General features: G+C 45.8%; 2 protein-coding genes across 7 annotated transcripts in view; both read right to left on the bottom strand.

Moving 5' to 3' along the window:
• The window catches only part of sh3pxd2aa (SH3 and PX domains 2Aa), a 63,716-nt gene extending 51,121 nt beyond the window's left edge, over positions 1-12,595 (bottom strand). For 2 of the 4 annotated variants that reach the window (XM_037472366.2, XM_037472367.2), the window contains exons 1-2: positions 11,993-12,595; positions 5,115-5,195 (exon numbers count right to left, since the gene is read on the bottom strand). In XM_037472366.2, the coding sequence (XP_037328263.2) occupies positions 5,115-5,195; positions 11,993-12,169 (258 nt within the window). In that variant the 5' untranslated portion in view covers positions 12,170-12,595. The remainder of the gene's footprint in view (positions 1-5,114; positions 5,196-11,992) is intronic. The other 2 variants (XM_037472364.2, XM_037472365.2) reach the window with 1 other exon arrangement.
• A 1,260-nt stretch (positions 12,596-13,855) lies between these two features.
• stn1 (STN1 subunit of CST complex) lies at positions 13,856-19,488 on the bottom strand. 3 transcript variants are annotated; one of them, XM_037472370.2, is made up of 9 exons: positions 18,866-19,467; positions 18,234-18,329; positions 17,411-17,485; positions 16,973-17,146; positions 16,740-16,851; positions 15,662-15,812; positions 15,282-15,404; positions 15,122-15,194; positions 13,859-14,719 (listed from the first exon to the last, which is right to left on the bottom strand). In XM_037472370.2, exons 1-9 carry the CDS (start codon positions 18,996-18,998, stop codon positions 14,562-14,564), a joined length of 1,095 nt encoding a protein of 364 aa, XP_037328267.2. In that variant the 5' UTR covers positions 18,999-19,467; the 3' UTR covers positions 13,859-14,561. The 3 variants fall into 3 exon arrangements, with proteins under 3 accessions (XP_037328268.2, XP_037328267.2, XP_037328269.2); XM_037472372.2 differs by having other exon boundaries at positions 14,587-14,713; positions 18,866-19,488; XM_037472371.2 differs by lacking the exon at positions 18,234-18,329 and having other exon boundaries at positions 13,856-14,719; positions 18,866-19,477.
• Positions 19,489-19,634: the final 146 nt, after the last annotated feature.

Genomic DNA, 19,634 nt, shown 5'->3' with positions numbered 1-19,634 from the left:
AGCATTACCTCCACTGCTTTTGTTGCCTAGCAACCTGGTGAGCTTAACAATAATAGCCTTAGAATCCGAAAAACTCAGAAGTACAAATAAGGAAGATAAACTTCTTATTTCATTTAATTTAGGAAGATACGCTTCGTCATGAGTCATAGAGCCCAAATGTTCCCACACCGGAGCCGATTGCAGCTTCGTAACCAAGTCCATTTAGACTTGTTTATCCTAATTGTCTGTAGATGTCACAAAAAATAACACATAACACGGTGGGTTCACGCATTTTCTTTCCATGTCGGTGTCCGCTCTGCGTGTTTCGTGTGTGGAGGCGCTGCCTATGCCCCCCCTCTGACAATGAAAGCAGATGAGGGAAGCGTGATCGACTTATTACTATCATAGTCAATGTATTGCATATCGCCTAGGCGAAGGTGCCAGTTGGAGCGGAGGAAGAATGCAGTTTGGAGTGGATGAGGAACAGGACAATTCAATTCAAACAACAATTCAATCCGTTCTAACCTCCCCCCGCTCCTGCCCTGCATATTCAATGTTTCAGTAGCACTCTCAGCCATTTCACTACAAAGTGAGACAAAGAACAGTGTGGACTTCCAGGCTTTGCTTTGGCTGAAGTAAGTAGGCCAGCCAACACGCTGTGGAGACGGCGCGGGCAGCGGGGGATGGGCTCTCACCTGTTCCAGGGTTCAGTGCTAACAGAGGGGCGTAGGGACGGATTTAGCCGAGCTGACGGTCTCTAGAGTTTCAATGCTGACAGCCGGGACAACCCTTAAGCAAAGGGGCTAAACCCCAGTCCCTTCCTGAGGAGGGAATTAGATTGGCTGTCTGTGTGTGTGTGTGTGTGTGTGTGTGTTTGTGTGTGTTTACGGAGGGAATGTGGGGGGGGCAGAGAGAAGAAGCGGGGTGGACAAGAAGTTTAAATGTTTTTGACTGTGCCAGTAGAGTTACAAATAACAGAAAATACATTTAAGAATAATTCTTACCATTTGCTTATAGCGACTTTTTGTGGTTTACTTACTTAGCTACATTTGACTGCATTGTGTAATCTGTCTTTCAGATGGCATCATGTGATGGAACCACTGCCAACTGGTAAAGCGACTCACACAGACAGGTTTAACACATGGTGGGGAGGGAATTGTGTGAATGAGATGTGAGATGGATGTGTGTGTGTGTGTGTGTGTGTGAGACCAGTGGACGCAGAAGACCACATGCAGGCACCTGGCGTTTCTCTCTCTGTCCCGTCCTGTCTGCTGTTTACTCTCGCACTGTTCATTAACCTGAAGGGGGGGCAGTCGCCCCCATACTGTAGATAAGCAGAAGCGGTCTGTATATTGTGCTGATCAGCTGTAAACGTGGGAGGGTTTGTGGAATGTTACATAAGCATTATTACTACACACACTTTCTATATTCATCATTGTATCTATGAACTCTTGTTTGTGGGATAACGACACAATTCTAGAGAGAAACCTGTTTCAAGACTAGATGTTAATGTGTGATTTATGAACACGTTACTGTTGATCCAGCACCCATGGACAAATGGATCTAATCTACAGGAGGGAATATTATTCTTTAAGTTCCACTATGGCACAGACATAAAAAGCACTTATTTATACCTGTGTGAACTCATTCCACACAGTTTCACATTCCTTTTCATCACATGTCCTTGTCTATTCGACAGTGCTCTCTGTGAGCGAGATGCACAGAGGGACATTGAAATAAGAAGAGTGAACAAAGGCAGAGCAGGAGATCCTCTGTCCACATCCCATCCCCTTCAGTTGGAGACCAGTCCAGACGGACGTCTAGGTCTGCCGATAACCGAGTAAACACAGGAATCAATACACTGATCCAATACGGTAACCAACATCATCAGCAAGAGCAGATGGAGAGAGGAAGGAAGTGTCTCCGTAACCACTGTTCCTTGGCCGGTTCAAACGAATACCGGTATAAGATCCTTACGGAATGAAATCATACCAGTGTTACGCCATAACAACTGAAGTTGCTCTTCGGCAGGCGGCAGATTTTATTTTTACACAAAGTCTGTCGAGCCTCTGGTGGCAACAGTAGCAGCCAAAACAAGCTAGCACGCTAACAAGCTAACTCGCCAGCCAGTTGCGAGCAAGTTGGCCAGCAGCGGTGAACAGCTGTTCGAGTAGGCTGTTTGCAGCCACAACAAGCTAACGTGCTAACGTGCTAAGTCGTCGCCCAGTTGTGAGCAAGCTGTTGGGGTGGCCGCGGCCATTTTGGGGGGTCAATGAATGAATGTATTTACTTGAAAAAGCAATACCGTGATATACCATCATAATGTTTCTTAATACTGTGATATGGATTTTTGGCCCTACTTGGCGTGTAGTAAAATGCACAAGTCAAGAAAAGTATGTGAAGGAGGGTTCAACAGGAGTTAGGGAAGACAACGGTAGAGAACTATCCCCCCCCCCCCCCCCCCCCCTCCCCTGCACCACGCCATTATAACAGCACGGTGGATGTCACTGATGGAAGTCTGCCAATGAAACTACCAAAAAGTTAGAAATAATACAAACATGACCCCAGTAAAACTTTGTATTTTGTAGCATGCGGGCGATTGGAAGAGCTCCTGTGAAAGGTAGTGTTAGTGTGGAGCATAATAGGCCTTCAACATCCCTCTTGAAAGTGGTGACAAACCACTCCATCTGTTCTTTATAAGAGGGGGGAACCTACACAGCAACTCAGAACTTCCCCCCCCCCCCTTATTTTCAGGCCAACCAGCATTATTTCATATTTTATCATATAAAATTACATCTTTCTCTGAAACATTATTCCAATATCCCCATTGAAGTTTCTATCAAAAGACATGCCGTCTTTTGGTGTGTCTTTCATCCAAAGTATTTTTCTGTCTGTCTCACACTCCCCCACTGTGTCCCCCGTCCCCTCACAGTCACACCGAACACTTTGAAGAATTGTCCCACAAACAGCTGAATGTGCTCATTTTTCCTATATTCCGCCTCTGCTGTGGGAAACACTCCATACTTTACACCCCTCTGCTCCCTGGCCAGCAAGGACCCGATCTTAGCCGTCCGCTTCAGTGCCCAATTGTAAGCCACCAGAAAAGCCCTTGTATGGCTTCTCCTTCCTCTGCATCCCACGAGGAGCTTAAAGTCTGTTTTCTGCTCCTCTCTTTCTGGCACACAGAAATGAAATAGAATCAGTCCTTCATCCTGGACCTGAAACAATAGGCTCCCTCATTAAGTTGAGTTACAGTATGAGCACCTCAAGGACAAGGAGACGGTAGTGGCCTTGCTATTCATCAAATGCATCCTCAAGGATGGCACAGCCATGACGCTTTGTGGTGTAGACATATGTTTCCTTCAAGTGGCCCACTTAGAGCTCAGACAATCACAATTCCACGACCTTCTCTTCAACAATTTGAGCGCAGGATCAGTATAATTGTCAGAGGTGAAAATAAGATGATCCGTGCCCACAGCGTGCTGCTAGCATCCATCAAGTAAAGGACTTGATTTGTAAAAGGACTAAACATCAACCTTGAGGGCCGACTCTAGAACCTAACCAAGCTAATAAGCTTACTCTAAACATGGAAAAAGAGAGAAAAATATGGAGGAAAGGACAGAAAACAAAACCATGGCCCTCGTCCAAAATCTCCTTTGAGTCCTGCATCACCTTGAAAACACAACCGTCCTCACCCATATATGTATATATTTTTATATATAAGGACTGGGCAAGTTAATTTTCTTAACGACTTGTAGTACACGCATGGACTGAACAGTAAACCTCAGCTGTGTACTTAGTGAGGTGAAGTGGTTCAGCACTAACAGGGACACCTGCTCCTGGGTTATTACATGTTATTTAATCGCGATTAAGTTAAGATTTTTAAGAAATGCTACGGCTAAGGACATACTGCTGTTAAAAAGCACATGCAAAGGCCTACAGTGTTCTGGTTGTGTGACTACAAGCCTCCACTCGTTGCCTGCCTGGAATTCAGCTGCATTGATTGCTGAGTTGATGCAGTACTATAAAAGATCAAAGCTCTGTTCCAGCAGAATAGCTGCAGCCCCAAACCACCATTAAATAAAGGTGTGAGTGGTGATCTCCAGCTGGTAACTCCCCCCAGTGTGCAGCCCAGGATTCTAGAACCAACCTCTCGACATCTTATTACAGTGCTTCCCAAAATGGGGTGCGTGGACGAACGGCAGGGGGCCTCAACATGAAATGTTTGAGAACCACTGGCTTAAAAGATCACACCTCCAGTCCACTCGGCTACGTCTCGGACCTTTCCATAGAGGAGGAAGATTCGCCTCACTCCCTTTACCCTGTTTATTATTCCACCTCCATCTTTTATTCCACATCGGGGACACTGCCCCACTGGTTATCAATGGGAGCTTTCAGAAAGGACCTTTTCCTCTACTGATTGGTACATTTCCTTCTGGACGTGCACACTGCGGCCATTGAGATGTGGCCCCCTGTAACTCTCTCACAGCAGCCCTTTCATATTCACTGGTGACCCAGAGACCTCTAGTCCAACACACATGTGGTATCGGCTTGCAGTGGGCCGGTGTATGCACACAGACATTTTCTCAGACTGGAGCGGTCCACCTGAGAGATACAAGGCAGCTTTTTCACTGCAACTCATTCAGCGTTCCAAAATAAATAGTCCAGAATGAGAGAAAACTTGACCCTTTAAACACCAAGTGAAAACAGAAAAAATACTTCAAGAGGCCACCAATCAGAGCAGCCTGCATTAGAGAATCTAGCAGCAGCCCACTATAAGGCACGGCACATTAAACTGACTTCCATGTGGATTTGTGCTCGTACTATTAAAAAAGGAGCCCGTCAGCTCCATGACGTTTTGAGGGTACGGCAGAGATTAGATGAGAGAGGAAGAAGAGACAGAGACACAGAGAGAGAGAGAGATGCTGCGTTGCTGCTTCTGTACGAGGTGTCTCCCCTGCTCCCCCACCAATTACTAACACTCACATGGATTCACTGGGGCGACCAGGTGTGGAGGACACAGGGCTAACACATTCATCTATACAAAACAATGCTCTCAGGGTGTTCACCGGGCCGATGGAGGGATCGCTCTGCAAGCACACCTCTCACAGAGTACATGAGAGGAGGAGGATTACCTGGAGGTCAAAGAATTTGCTGTATCTCCTGTAGATGATGTGGGAGGTGTTGTCCGAGTAGGTGACATTGATGAGGTACACCTGCCAAGAGAAGAAGAACAGAGTTTTGGTAAAAGTCTTTTCTAGTCTCCCTTCCACTCAAAGCTCTTTAACCCTGTCACATGTCATCATTCACCCATTTATGACACAAGCTAGCACACACCGAGCCACCTGCCCATCAGTACCTAGCATTCACAGACCATGGTTGCAGCTATGCAAGCAAATTGGGGCAGAGACATCGACATGGACACTAGTGGGGATGGGGATCAAACCACTGATCCTGTGCTGGAGAGGAGACACTGCTCTCCAATGAGCCACAGATGCCCTCTTGACATTTGTGACCATCGTGTTTGTGCAGCCATCTGTGCAAAGAGGAAAGAAGGTTTGTCCTTTTTTATGATAAGTGACAAAACGATTTCTTCCCTGCTCCTCTATGGATGGATTGTTATCGGATAAACGTGTGTCTGAGGCTGCAACGAGCTCCCACGGCCCAACAGCACCTCCCCCACCTCCCCCACACAAAGATTCAATGACACCCGCTCATAAATGTGATGGACGGACGGGCCCCCCCTCTTATGTCAGCACACTGACCTGTTGGCCTTCACCCTTGGCTGCAGCACCAATCCATCCAGAGGAGGGGAGCGATGCCTCCGTCATTTCTAGTCTCAATGAATTCATCTAGAGGCCAACGTTTCTGAGTCTTCATCAGTTGATTTGCGTTAAAGGGCCCCCAAGTGGATGAGCTGTTCCATAACATTAGCCTGCCAACTTGTGAAGGGTTAATAACGGTGAGTTAACAGAGCACGCACCCAGAATGTGATCTAGAGGTGCTATTGATACGCTCTCACTCTGATGGGGGTAGGGCTGAAGATTCCTGCTAGGGACAGGCTCACGTTGCTAAACAAAAAGCATTCACAGGGCTCTCAGATATGTTGCATTCTGTTAAATATCTGGAGTGTAATCAAGGAGCATCTAAAATAACCATTATAAAGTGATTCTCGATAAATCAAGACACCCAGCTAAGTGGACGCAGACACAGCGCATATAGAAATCCACTCGGCGCCAAGGCTCCGTGAACGAGCAGGTTCCAGCATTCAGATGGCATAAAGTCAATGGGTGTCCCTGCTGAGGCATTGCTGCTCCACACTCCAGCAGGCTCCATCTTTGACTGATCATACAACCCCCCAACCCCTCTGTACCTGCCAGGAGGCTCCCGGGCAGAGCCACGGTCAACGAGGGGAAGTGAAGTGCCGAGAGAAGCAGCTTGGAATAAAAGAGGTTCCGCTACAACGCTGAGGGGTTAAAAGGCCTCGTGGCTGCTGCTGTGCTGGCGAGGAGCCGCCCCAGAATGTTCACTGCCATGCAGAACACAGACACTGCAACTGACACACCAAAATGTGCTCCTCACATCACTACATTCAGAAATGGCTCGCAATCAGTGACAGAGCGTTAATAATCGGAATGTATTCTCACTCATATTCAATGATCACATTCATGGCCCTCGAGATCCTGGTGATTTTATTTTTTCCTAAAGAGCCACCATGCAAACATGTGTCTTGGAGTAACATGTCTCAACAACCTAATTCCATATCAGGGGGGTTGACATCTGTGGTTTAGGGTGAAATTTCCCCCTCACGGTAGATTGTAACAGTTTAACTCTTCATTGGTTTATGACCAGATTCCTGGAGATACTTAGCTTATATACTGAAATGATTCTAAACATTGTAGGCCTATTCAGCTCCCAGTACTGCTTGGGCCTGCTAGCAATGTGGTAAGTACCCGTCCAAATATATCTTTAATTACTTTTTGGCTAACGTCTGTGGTCAAACAAATATCCACAGTAGGTCAGCCTCTCTATGTGGAGCATCCTCTAACTGAACAGGTCACTAACTTTTTCTGTCACAACCCACTTTGGAGGAAGCTCAACCGCCCCAACAAAATTGTACAATTTTTGTTAACATTTTATTTTATGCTTTTTACTCCCTGATTTGAACATGTTCCAAGCACTGTCCTCATAAAATGAGATCTGGTTGTATTAACTTGTTTCTGTCAAAATATAGAAAATGAAATGTTTGATATAATGATCTCATCTCTGCTTCCATTCTCCTGATTTTTTCTGTTTTTTTGTTCCAGCTTTAGTATTTTTGAGTAAAAATAATATTCTAGTTTAAACACTAATTTGATGTCCTCTTTGTGTACCTTCTTGGACATCTCCATGCCTCCACTGGTAACCCCATGTTTGACGTCACATGGCTATGAGTTATAGGCAACACGACGGCCTCCTTAAACAGCACAGCCCTAATCTGTAGCGTGCATCAAAGACAGTGAGTGTGGGGATTGGGACCTAATGTACTCCACAAACTCCTCCCATAATGCCTGAAGGCAATCCTTCATGTGTGAAGCCATGTGGTAAAATGTGAACTCAGTGAACTGATCCAAACCCCAGGAGCAGATGGGTAAGTAATGGAGGCTGCAGTGTAGAACCCAACCAAAAACCATCCATGGTCTGCTTGTGCTGAAAATATCAAGCTTGGACCTCAAGCCCTTTGCCCGTCTCTAAATAGACTCACTAGTCACTCCTCAACACTCCCAGTGAAGTAGAATAGTCTGAGCTGCTGCACCTCTCCAGGCAGTGAGCCTCCCCTCATCTAATCTCAGGACTTCCTTCTGCATACTTCATTCTGCATACAGACTCTATTCTGCAAACAGACTTTTTTCTGCATACGGACTCTATTCTGCATACTACATGGTGGCTGCTTCGCCTTCACCTCTCTCATGCAGCCCACGCTCTGACTCAGAGTTCCATTACAGCCAGTTGTGAGTTTGAGTGTGCAGCATTATATAAACAAGCAATGGATGCTTTATAACCCACTGAAGTAGTTGTATTAAGCTCTAGACTAGAAGTGTATTGTATTGATAAACACGACGAAGACACGCTTTACATCATTACATGTGTGTGTCTCTACACTGTTCACCACTCTACACATCCACATGAGTACATTGTGGGGCCCCGTCCTACCACATGTACTGCCCATGTTGTTATGGCGGTATTAGGGGAACAGAAACACAGAGAGATCTCAGCGGAACGCTGTGATTGCTGCTGGACATTGTTGCACAGCAGCAGGAGGTCTGGACCACCACGGCATTGCCGCAGTTCCAACATGAGGCGTAAGAGCTCACATGGAGAGGCTGGACTCCTCAGGATTTCCACCACTTAGCTGTCAATAAGCACAGCTCACTTGGAAACAACGAGGAGGCAGGACCTGAAGTGTGAGTAGGCTGTAGTATTTCTACTCACATTTCACTGACCGCTTCTTGGTCACAAACTAGTGGTCTGCAGTCCCTAACGTGTCAAAACGCCATGTTCTTCTTCTGACTTGTCAACTTTGTTCTAGAAAGGGAGTCAAAAAAGATTCATAAACAGGGAAACAGGGAGGGGGAACTAAACGCGTCTAAGAAGGCTTGGGGGCCTCCAACGTCCCAGATAGGAAGAAAGGCCCTGGTACGCCTGTTATTCCCACGGAGGAAGAGGGTCTTGAAAACACTTGAAAACACGCTTGATTCAATCTCAGAAGCAAAGACACAAACATGAATTGTTGTGACGGAACAAATAAGACCTCTGATTATTTCATCATGTTCTCATGAATCAGGCTATGAATATACAAACGGAGTTTACAGCTTAACTCCCCCCCCCTCCACCCCTTGACAGAATAACCATTTCTCTATTAACTTCAGATCATTCAATGATACAGAGAGAGAGCAATAACTTACAGTTCGGGGGGAAAGTCAGGAGTCAGTGTGCCCGTTCTGAAGTGAAGAAGGCAGGAGAGTGCAGAGAACGTGGAGCTAGCCACTAAACACTGTGAGCCCCGCCTAAACCACAAGACTTAAACTTAGCTATAAAACACACTCACAACATACTTACAGGGCATGGAAGCGCACATGCTCCTCCACATGGAAAATTATCTTTGCATTGAAGTTAAGTCTTTCCATACGGAACCACAGGCTAAATATACTCACACGTCCCAAACTATCTCTCCACATCAACCAATGACCTTTAATAAATTCTCCCAGAGGTTTCTCAGCAGGGCCAACAAGAACGTCCCCATGGGGGAAATGGACTGTGGGACCGTCCCAGCCATGAGCTATGGCAGAGTCCCTCAGGAAGCCCACTGAAGACAGCGGGTTTGTTTCTGAAGAACTGCCTTTGTGGTGGACACAGGAAGTGACACGTCCTGTGCACCGCGATATCATTCTCATCGGTTCAGATTAAAGACGAGAGGGAGGAAGCCAGTCGTTTTTTAAGGCATGTGACTTCCAAAGCAACATGAGACATCTCCAGTGAGGCCCAAGCTGTGACCAGATGACTTGAGGCCAGAGCCATTCTCCACTAAGGAAGGTCTTGGTACACTAATCCACACATTTAAAGATTCACACAAAAGCACCACTTTAAACCATGTGTGGAGAAGAAATGTGCTCAATAGTTTCAGAAATAAGTCTCTTGTCGTGTCTAACTGTTTTGATTATACATCAAATGTATGAAATGTGCATACATTTGTTCATTTGTTACGTTTATGGACAGGGAAGCAACGCTATAGTCAAGCCTGATTCTTCAAGTGTCCGTAAATATGAGACGTTCATGTCCCCAGAAACCAGAGCCAGTGCATCTTCCAAGCGATGCATGGACCATAAGTCAAGCTGTTGAGGAGGGAATGCCGCAGGCCGCAATGAGGCACGGGGCGCGTGCTTCTCCACCCGAGCGCAGGAGACATCTCGCTATGCGAATCACTCTTTCAGACTCATAAAACGTTCCATAATCACAAACAACATCTGGTACTGAAGCCATGTAAACAACCCTCGGCATGTAGCACAGGTACACACTCAGTCAGTATGGGGTCAGGGTGACGGCTCTGCAAACAGGGACCTGACTGACACACACGCACGCACACACACAGGCCTTCAGCACACTCTTGCAAACAGTCGCTGGGCCTCATAAACCTTGACACACATCAGCCTCCTGGTTAGGGGTGAGCGTCTGAGACCGGGGAGCCTTTCCCTATTTGTTTGATGGCCAAATACATACTTTGAGTTTGGAACAGCTCTCTGAAGACGTGTTTTACGGTGCCCAATAACAACAGCAGCTCGGCCACTTGTAGGGAAACCGGAGCTGGAGGTAAACATGTCTGTGCTCTCAATGGTACAACCTGCCCCCCATGTCCCGATGACACGAAGCCCCTCGTCTCCTAAGACGAGCATGTCCAGCTGGTTTCACAGCCATCACAAACACCTGATGGGTGACACAGATAGCGTCTCGTCTCGGTTCCCCTCCCTCCGTTTTTCCCACAGTGACAGGCCTTGACTCCTGAGACGGGGTAGCCAGGGAAACTAGGCCAAGGGCCGCCCCCCCTGGGGGGGCCGAGGGGCCCAAAACACAGCTGAACTCAGCTCTGAGAAGCTCCTGTTACACTTTAGCTCTTCTCGGCCCGGATATCAATCCACAGTCTCGTGATGCCGATGGACAGATCCCTGAACCAGTCATTAGGCATCGAGAGCAGCACCGGCAACCAATCGGGTTTCAGTCACATTTGCATATAGCACAATTATTAGTTTTCAATGGGGGAGTTTAAAGGAACCAAGAGTGAGAACAATTCTCTCTTTCTCTCTCTCTGTGTGCTTGTGTGATCTCATGCAAAGGCCCACATTTGTTCAAGATCCTCAAGCACTAAAAGACCCCACGTGGACCAAAGAGCGTTGCTCTCAGCGACATCGTTACGTAATCTCAAAGCCACGTGGACATCCAGTTTAAAGGCTGTGGTTATTTCACAGACAGAAGTAGAGAAGTTATTGCGTATCTAACAAACACAACGCATCCATCACAGGGCAAACCGGGGGGGCAGGGACAACTGGTGGCTTCCACCAGCTCCAGGCAAAGTGTAATTAGGCTTCCATGTCTGCCTCCGATGGCTACTCAAATGCAAGGACATGCAGGATTACCCAGCGAATGTGGGGTGGGGGAGGGAGGGACTTGACTTGACTTGTTATTAACGTTTTATGACCTGATCTGGGAAACCGGGCAGAGCCCCAACAGAAGACTCTCTCATAACAATTAGAGTGACGAGGAAAGCCACAGCAGCAAAAGGATCGGGAAGGTAATAATGACCACTGGAGCAAGACGGAAAGTACGTGTAACAAATGTGTCAGATCACTGTGACGACTGCCGCTGCCAAGGACAAACACCACCTCAACGGTTAAGCCAAGGGAGCAAATAAACCACAATGTACTCAAGTGTAACTCAATCTACTGGTCAAGATCACGTGTGTGACCAATACACTCCAGAACAACTAAATGAGCGAGATGTGTGAGATCATTTTATCAGCCGGTTACCAGACACCTTTTTTTAGTTGACCTAGTTTTTGTGACTAAATCTTTCCATGGTCCCTTCATGAGTTGATGCTCACAGGCTGTCATGGAGATACAGGAAGTAACCTCCAGACACGGGGAGAACTGTCCATTTCAGACATGGTGTCAACCATGAACAAGATGATGGTAAACACCTGGATTATTGGTTGTTATCGGAATCTGGGACCTGTTACAATGCACGCTAATTCTACTTCTCCATGAATATAATATTGTACTAGGGGTTAAAGCACCCCTGTGAGGCTGAACCTTCGGGCTGTGGTCATAATAGACCTGAGGGGAGTCTAAAGCCTGTGGGTCAGTATGCTGTGGAGTCACCTGTGTCAGCTACTGACTTTTCTTAGGAAGCAGGTATGCTGCTGAGCAGCAGCTAGCTCCATGGAGAGGACTGTGAGCAGGCCACAGGGAACAAGAGGACTCACGTAGTGTTTAGACGGACTGCGCCTCTTCTCCACGTCCACGACTTTCACGTCCAGCACCGTCCGGAACTGCATCTTGACCCTGCAACGGCTCTGCATAGAAGCGACAGACAGGCTGCTGCTGCTGCTGCTGCTGCTCCGGATCAGCCGCCTCCTATCGCGGGAGAGAGATCCCGACATGCATCGCCGAGTGGTGTCAGCTCGACCCGGTACGTGGAAGAGGCTCCGCGGAGTATCCGAGCAGGGAGCGGTGTGGTCGGCGGAGGAAACCCAGTGAGCGGCTGTCCTTTGTGTCTGCCGCGGTGCCTACCAGGGGGACAGCCGCATACCAGAAGCCTACGGCGGGCTGTCTGCTCGGGAGGGAGCCTCAGCACGAGCGGGGCAATTTGGGGAACCAAGTGGGATGGGCTACACGCGGACGTCCACGAGGCTACCTAGATGAAGCGCTCGCGAGAGAAAAAAGACAAAAAGGCATGAGTCCGGGGCTCCCTCCTCGAGCAGCGGAGGGACGGTGTGTCCGTATCACGTCGGTCACCCCCCCGGAGCCAGGCTGCTTGTCCTCCCGTGTGATATGACGGGATAGCGCCGCTCCACGCTCTGACTCACGCGCTGCACTCTGGCCGGAGATATGGATACAGATGTTTAACGGCGGACCAATCAGCAGCCGCCTGCTCTCCAGGAGAGAGCCAATTAACGACCGAACACTGCCACCCTGTGGCCGCAGCGACACCGGCACCACGGTACGTACAATTCTTTTTCATTTCACATGCTTAAATATGCAAGTAACTTATAATGCAATTAAATTTAGCTGATATCCATACATTAAAACAACATAACCCACGGGCCACTTTAATGGGGTAAACCTCTTCAATTACTTGTTAACATGGCGGCAACTTAGGCCTGTAAACGTGGTCCAGACAATTTGCTTAAGTTCAAACCGAGCACCAGAATGTGGAAGAAAGGGGAATTTCGTGAGTTTGAACCTAGCGTGGTTGTTGGTGGTAGACGGGCTGATCGGAGAACATCACAAACTGCTGATCTACTGGGGTTTTTACGCACAACCATCTCTATGGTTTACAGAGAGTGGTCCCAAAAAGAGAAAATATCCAGCGAGGACAACGGGCTGGACTGGCTGGATGATAGAAAGGCAACAGTAGCTCAAATAACCGTTACAACCAAGTAATGCACAACGCCATCTTTGAACGCATAACACGTGGAACCTTGAAGAAGATGGGCTACAGCAGAAGAGGGGAACACCCGGGGCCCCTCCTGTCAGCTAACAACAGGAAACTGAGACAATTCACACAGGCTCACCAGAATGGGACGATAGAAGATTGGAAAAATGGTCTTGCTTGATGAGGTCAGAATGTGCCGATAAAAACATGTAAGCATCCTTGTATCAATGGTTCAGGCTGGTGGTGGTGTCATGGTGTGGGGGATATTTTCTCGGCACATTGTGGGGCCCCGTCCTACCAATTGAGCATCATTTGAGTGGTGCAGCCTACTCGAGTACTGTTGTTGAGTTGACTGTTCCACAACCACCACATCTCAAAAGAACTTTGAGATGTGCTGGAACGGGGGATTCACATCGTAGTTGTGCAGCCGGCAAATCTGTGAGTTATGTTTCCAACACCTTGTTGGAAGTATGCCAAAAATAAATGGGGCTGTTCTGAAGGCAAAAGGGGGTCCAACCTTTCACTCTAAGGTGGACCTAATGAAGTGGATGGTGAGCATACATCTGCATGTTGGATAAAGGCAGGTTCAGAACAAGTCATGTGTTGTCGTTTTGAATTTAGGGCATGCTGTTGTACTGAAGGAGTCCAGATGCAATAATAGCAACTTCACCTTTGCATAATTCATATCATTGTAATGATTGATGGTTTATTTGAATGCTGCAACGGTGTAGACATCCTGCTAGCTGGCTAAAGAGGGGGTGATATTGTACAGCTCAAAACTAACTTTTGGATTTCAAGTACATCTACAAGGATGAATAGCTGAATTGATGACAAAAGCAACTTTTTCTGTTGGTCATGAGTAAGCTATTTGAGGCTCAGAGCTCTTTAACATTGTCCTTGAATTATCAGTCAGATGTTCAGTTGTGATTTAGGTGGCATCGTTATTCAGCAGGGATTTAATCACCTCTGCTGTTGACCTGATCACAGAAAACGTATGGTCTAACTCCTCTTTCCATGATGCATTGGTTTATTGGTTTTTGAGAGTATGGTTCTTGAATAAATATTTTTTTATAGTTCTGAATATAACTATCTGTGACCAAAACCAGTATGAAAAACATATAGTCCTAATAGATGGTAACTATTTTGGCATAAAATAAACTGCCCTGGCGCAGACCTTACATTTTGCCCCGAGGTGCCTCTTTAGCGGGTTAACTCAGCCCCGCTTTTTTATTTATTGCTTATTTACTTTAACGTGTGTTCGATCATGATTGTTTACAATGACAACGTCGTCCTGAAACCTTCCCGTACATCTGTCCTTATGCAGCAGTCATGTCTAGACGCTCACATTTTGGAGCAATAAGCTGTGATACACATTGTATCTAGAGTAACTCTAGGCACTAAAACGCGGTGTAATGGTCTTCGCTGGTGCTGACGATGTCGCTATTGCACTCCAGGGACTTGAGGACCAGCTGCAGTGTGGCCTTGCTGACGTTGAGGCTGTGGCGCTGTCGGACTGCAGACAGGATGTGCAGGACGTGGCAGCCCTTCTCTGCATCTACGGGCACCGGAGGAAGCACCCATCAGCACACAGAAAACCAAGACCCTAAAAGTGGTTAAGCTTTTTTCATTCTATGGCAGAAAACACAATACTCACTGCAAAAATCCATTTGGTATTGGACATATTTGACAAGCAATGCTATATTGACCCAGAAAACCAGACTAGTAGATTCAACACCAGTCTGGTAGTCACTAGTCTGCACTCAACAAAACGGATCAAGAAAAATTATATTTTTAAACTATGTTTATGTGCAATATATTATTCAATGGCTTTAATTAAAGCGATAATACACCCCTAATACAGACACAGAGCTTGCATTTACCAGACTCATGAGACATCCACGTCAATGCTGCAACCTTATTCCCACTAATCAAGAGCAACAGGAGGAAGTGCACTTACACTTTTCTCTCCGAGAGTCCTCTCTGATGACGTCTTTGACAGCTATGAGCAGATCTGTGTCATGTGCCGTCACCTGGGGAGGGGCAACAGCATGAATCCTCACGAACATGACCAAGTGACGAGTGAGGAGTGTAATGGAGACATCTCTGCTGGTCCTTACATTATAGACTTCATCCTGAGATTTGACCTTGCGGTACACGACTCCCTCATCCTGTAGAATCTGCAGGGCCTCCTTCAGAAGCTGGCGTAGCTGCTGGCACGCCGATGGACCTGCCACTGGCTCCTTCACAGCGACAGTAACACAACAGAGCTGACACAAGGCTACATTTGTTTTACACACTCGAGTGGGTAGGGATGGGCGAAGGCATGAAGCTATGGGTGCTGAGGGGTCACTTTTAGATCTCCAGAATGTTCAAAACGCACTGCACATAAGAGGGATACATAAAGACACAATTGCAAAATTTTGTTTGAATTTCCTTCGGTTCCACCAACACAGTTCTTCAATAAAGAAAGGATTCCATTATTATTGTTGGGCTGTACCTGGTCTGCTCTTGCGGTTTGAGGCTGGCAGGAGATCAGAGGCTGCAGGAAGTCCTGAACATCACAGGGTCTGAATCTGGTCACCGACTTCTGCTTAAAGAAATCCTTGATGATATTCGTGGCCTTGCTGATGGAGCTGATGGATGAGTCACTGAACAATGGGAAAAAATCTGTCTGTGATTCAGTTGAGACCAATGCTTATGTATATGTTTACAGAGAATGGATGACAGCTCGCGCTCTATGTACATATGGTTAGATTAGAGCCTGCGTTCACTGGTGGTCTACTGTGTGCGCAATGTCTTTCTGTAATATTTCATACTATCTAATGGGTACGTGCATGTTTGTAAAGCCACAGATTTAGTATGAATTTGATATTGACATTGCATGAGGAGCACAATTTACGTGGAGATAGATTCTTAACTTTAATATTGTTGTCCTGACCTACACTCCACATTGTGCTGGATGCTACATGATGCAGCCAGTGTGCGTTGAAAGTTTCGAATATGTCAATTCTTTTACATGTATTATAGGGATGCAAGATATTTTCTGTCCAATTCAAACTTCTAATAGTATGAATTGTAAATCAAATGTGTTTTTACCACTTGTCATACATGGCTCTTTTGTAATAAACACCTGGTCTTTGAGTTTCAATCCATCTGATTTTACCACAGACTGTCATCACCCATTGGCTTGATGAGAGGTTTGTAGCTTAAAGGTTGGACTCCTCTCAGTCAGCATCTGGTTGTTTTAGAACCAGCAGGAACGTGAGAGGGTGAAATTAAATAAATCTTGTTTAAGTGTGAGTTAGTGATGACATGTAGTGTGAAGACTTTTGAGTGGTCAGAGAGACGTATGCAATAAAAACACACGCCCATTTAGCATTCCACTTTCACTGAACTTTGCCTGCCGCTCTTATTTTCGTCGTGTTGCTGCTCTTCTTCTGCAATCTAATTACACTCAACTATTCGTTTTGGTAAAGTGGATAGAAACTCACTATAAAACATTTACTTTTGCCAATTTTATGTAAATTCTTGGATACTACTGTGATGGTCCATTAAGAGCTGAATGTTTTTAGTACCCCGCTGCATTAGGCTGAAGCTGTAGCGGTTTGTCGTAACACTCTCTGTAGAGCCGAGGAACCTCCATCATCCACGCTACCTGGGCCGCCATCACCGGGTCGTCTACTTTATCTGGGAACACAGAGACATGGCGTCAATGGTGGGATTAGCTGGGAGGTAGATGGTGAAAGTGGACGATGGGTTCTGGTGTCAAACTGACACTGTGGTGGGCAGAGGAGCCTCCTCTACTCACAGAAGGTGGAGGCCATGATTTCTCTCTGTTGCCTCGACGTCTTCACCGGTCCTCTCACTCGGAGCAGCTCTCCAATCTCCAGGCGGCAGCGGCTCTGCTGAGTCTGTCTCAACTTCTTCAGTTCGGCGACCACGTTGAAGCCTCCTGGAGCCACGTCACCGTGCTGTGCTCCTGCTGGAGATCAAAGATTTCTATACGATAGCACACAATACCTTGTGGTAATACATGAATGAATGACATTGAGTTTATGCAGCACCTTTGAAAATGGTCAAACTAATGGATAATGAAGTATTAAGCTGCACTAATAAACATTTAATTTATTTACACAACAAACAACTAAGAGGTTGCTATAAGGCTCATATAAGCAATTACAAATGTATCAATATGGCTGAAAAGTAACTTGCACAAACGCTGGAATTTATACATTTGCAAACTCACATTGGGAAGGATCCTCCTCCTTCATCAGGTCGTTCTTCCAGCAGAGGCAGTTTATTACACCAGTACCATCATCCACTGTGAACAAAGGAGCGATTCTCCAGGGATGTCAATAGATTATAATGAAAATTAACTAATTAATTGCACATTTTGAAATTCATTAATCACGATTAATGGCGATTAATGAATGTTGTTGTTGTGGTTACAATGTTGTTTTTTAATGAATGTGCCTACAATCTCCACACATTTAGCCAGGATGCTTTCCAACCACGGTCTTTTAGGAACACAGTGGTGGTCCTCTGCAGACTGTGTGCCGCACAGGGTAATTGAGATGGAAGCAGCCTAGCAGCTAGCTTAGCCGAAGTGGTCTGTTTGACACTCATCCACCTTCTGTTTGACAAGTGCAGGATATCCTCTGCACAGTTGTAGGTTGTAGGTCCGATGTAGGTTTACTTCCAATGCAAAAAGCTATCTCCATGTATGTAAATAGGGCCGTTTCGTTTCCACGGTCAACTTCCGGTTTATTTCCACTCCGGAAGTAAATAAACATACTATATAATATCATTTTGTTGCATTAATTCGGCCACATTAATCGCACAGGATTAATTGCGTTTATGTTACAGTCGTACTTTTTATATTAGACAAAAGTAACCTGAGTAAGTATAACATGCAGTTTTTGAATAATGATTTTATTGACTAAGGGAGGAAAATGTGAAAAGGGTAATTATTGATTGACCACATTTTTTGGAAAGCTGAGTTCAATTTTCACTAGCCACAGCCAAGCCTGATTAGGCACTGATACGTTTGTTACATACAGGGGGATTACCTCCATAACAGAAGAAGTCATCTCTTTCTCTTTTGTAAACCACTGTGCCGAGAACATCTACTTTGTAGATCGGATGCAGTTTGTAGAAATAAATACCTGTGAGACAAAGGTGGATACCAGGTATTCGTTATTATCATGTGTATCTACTAATGTGACATATGTACACATACATACATAGAAATATATAAACTGCACAAAAGAACTAAAACTTTATAAAAAAGTTATAAAAAGATGTTCAAACGTTTTTGAGATCCTGCTGACAAACTGCAGAAGAATTTTGTTGCTCATGTTGTAAACTTATAATAAAGTATTCATTTTATTTAAACAATCTTTGCAATGTCATTATTGCTACGCCAACACTTTATTAACATATAAAGAAGGATATATAATATTATACTTGGCAAACGTTGTATAACATGTCGAAAGTTGTAGTTGATGTCAGCTGATCGAAGTAGCGTCACAGTTAGCTGCCATCACTTGGTGACGGACTGCTCGTTGTGTTTAGCCACGTGGTTTCGTGTGACCTGTGGTGTTCCTCGTGAACTCTCAACGTGTAAACACAGTCCGACGTTCGCCCCGCTACCGCTAACGTTAGCTGTTGTTTACGTATTTAACGTTACTTCAGTTATTACCTGGCACCTGTGTAGACTCCGTCATCACCAGGATGTCTCTGACATACAGCCTGGCGAATGCGGAGAAGACCGGGTCCAGTCCCCACAGCATGGACGGGGGCTCTTCGGCTGGGTCCATCGTGGTCTGCTGCATGTCATGGTGGAATATCTAACCTCTGCTTTGGCGGCGAGGAACCAGCGGACTGAGTACTGGAGCGTCTCGACAGGAACCAAAATAGTAGTCACGTGACGGGTTGCATGGTTACATTAAAGGTGTATGTAAAGTTCACATTGGCTCTGGTGCGTTAATAACATACGGACAACATGTTAGCAAGATAGCCTTAAGATTTTGTATATGTTTAAAAGAGTCATTTTAGCATTTACTGCCGCTTCGGCGGGGTCATTTCTCGCAATGGTTTGTGGGACATGTAGTTTTCTGGGAAACAAAGGGACCTTCCAGTGTTTTTGAGGTGATGGTGGAAGATTTAGGTAGTACGAACAATTAGTTGACTGCTCATGTTTCCGGAGGAAATACTTCCTTAAAAATATATAAACGCAGTATTTCGTCTCCCACGAAGAACACACAAGGTGTAAACACAGTAGTTCATCTCCCATAAAGAACACTTAAGGTCTAAACGCAGTGTTTCATCTCCCATTAAGAAAACTAAAGGTCTAAACGCAGTGGTTCATCTCCCATTAAGAAAACTAAAGGTCTAAACGCAGTGTTTCATCTCCCATTAAGAAAACTAAAGGTCTAAACGCAGTGTTTCATCTCCCATTAAGACAATTA

Source organism: Pungitius pungitius, chromosome 9 (genome assembly GCF_949316345.1).
Source record: "Pungitius pungitius chromosome 9, fPunPun2.1, whole genome shotgun sequence".
In the NCBI taxonomy this organism is placed as follows: Eukaryota; Metazoa; Chordata; class Actinopteri; order Perciformes; family Gasterosteidae; genus Pungitius; species Pungitius pungitius.
The sequence above is the reverse complement of the archived record's forward strand: the minus strand, read 5'-3'. Positions and strand labels throughout refer to the sequence as shown.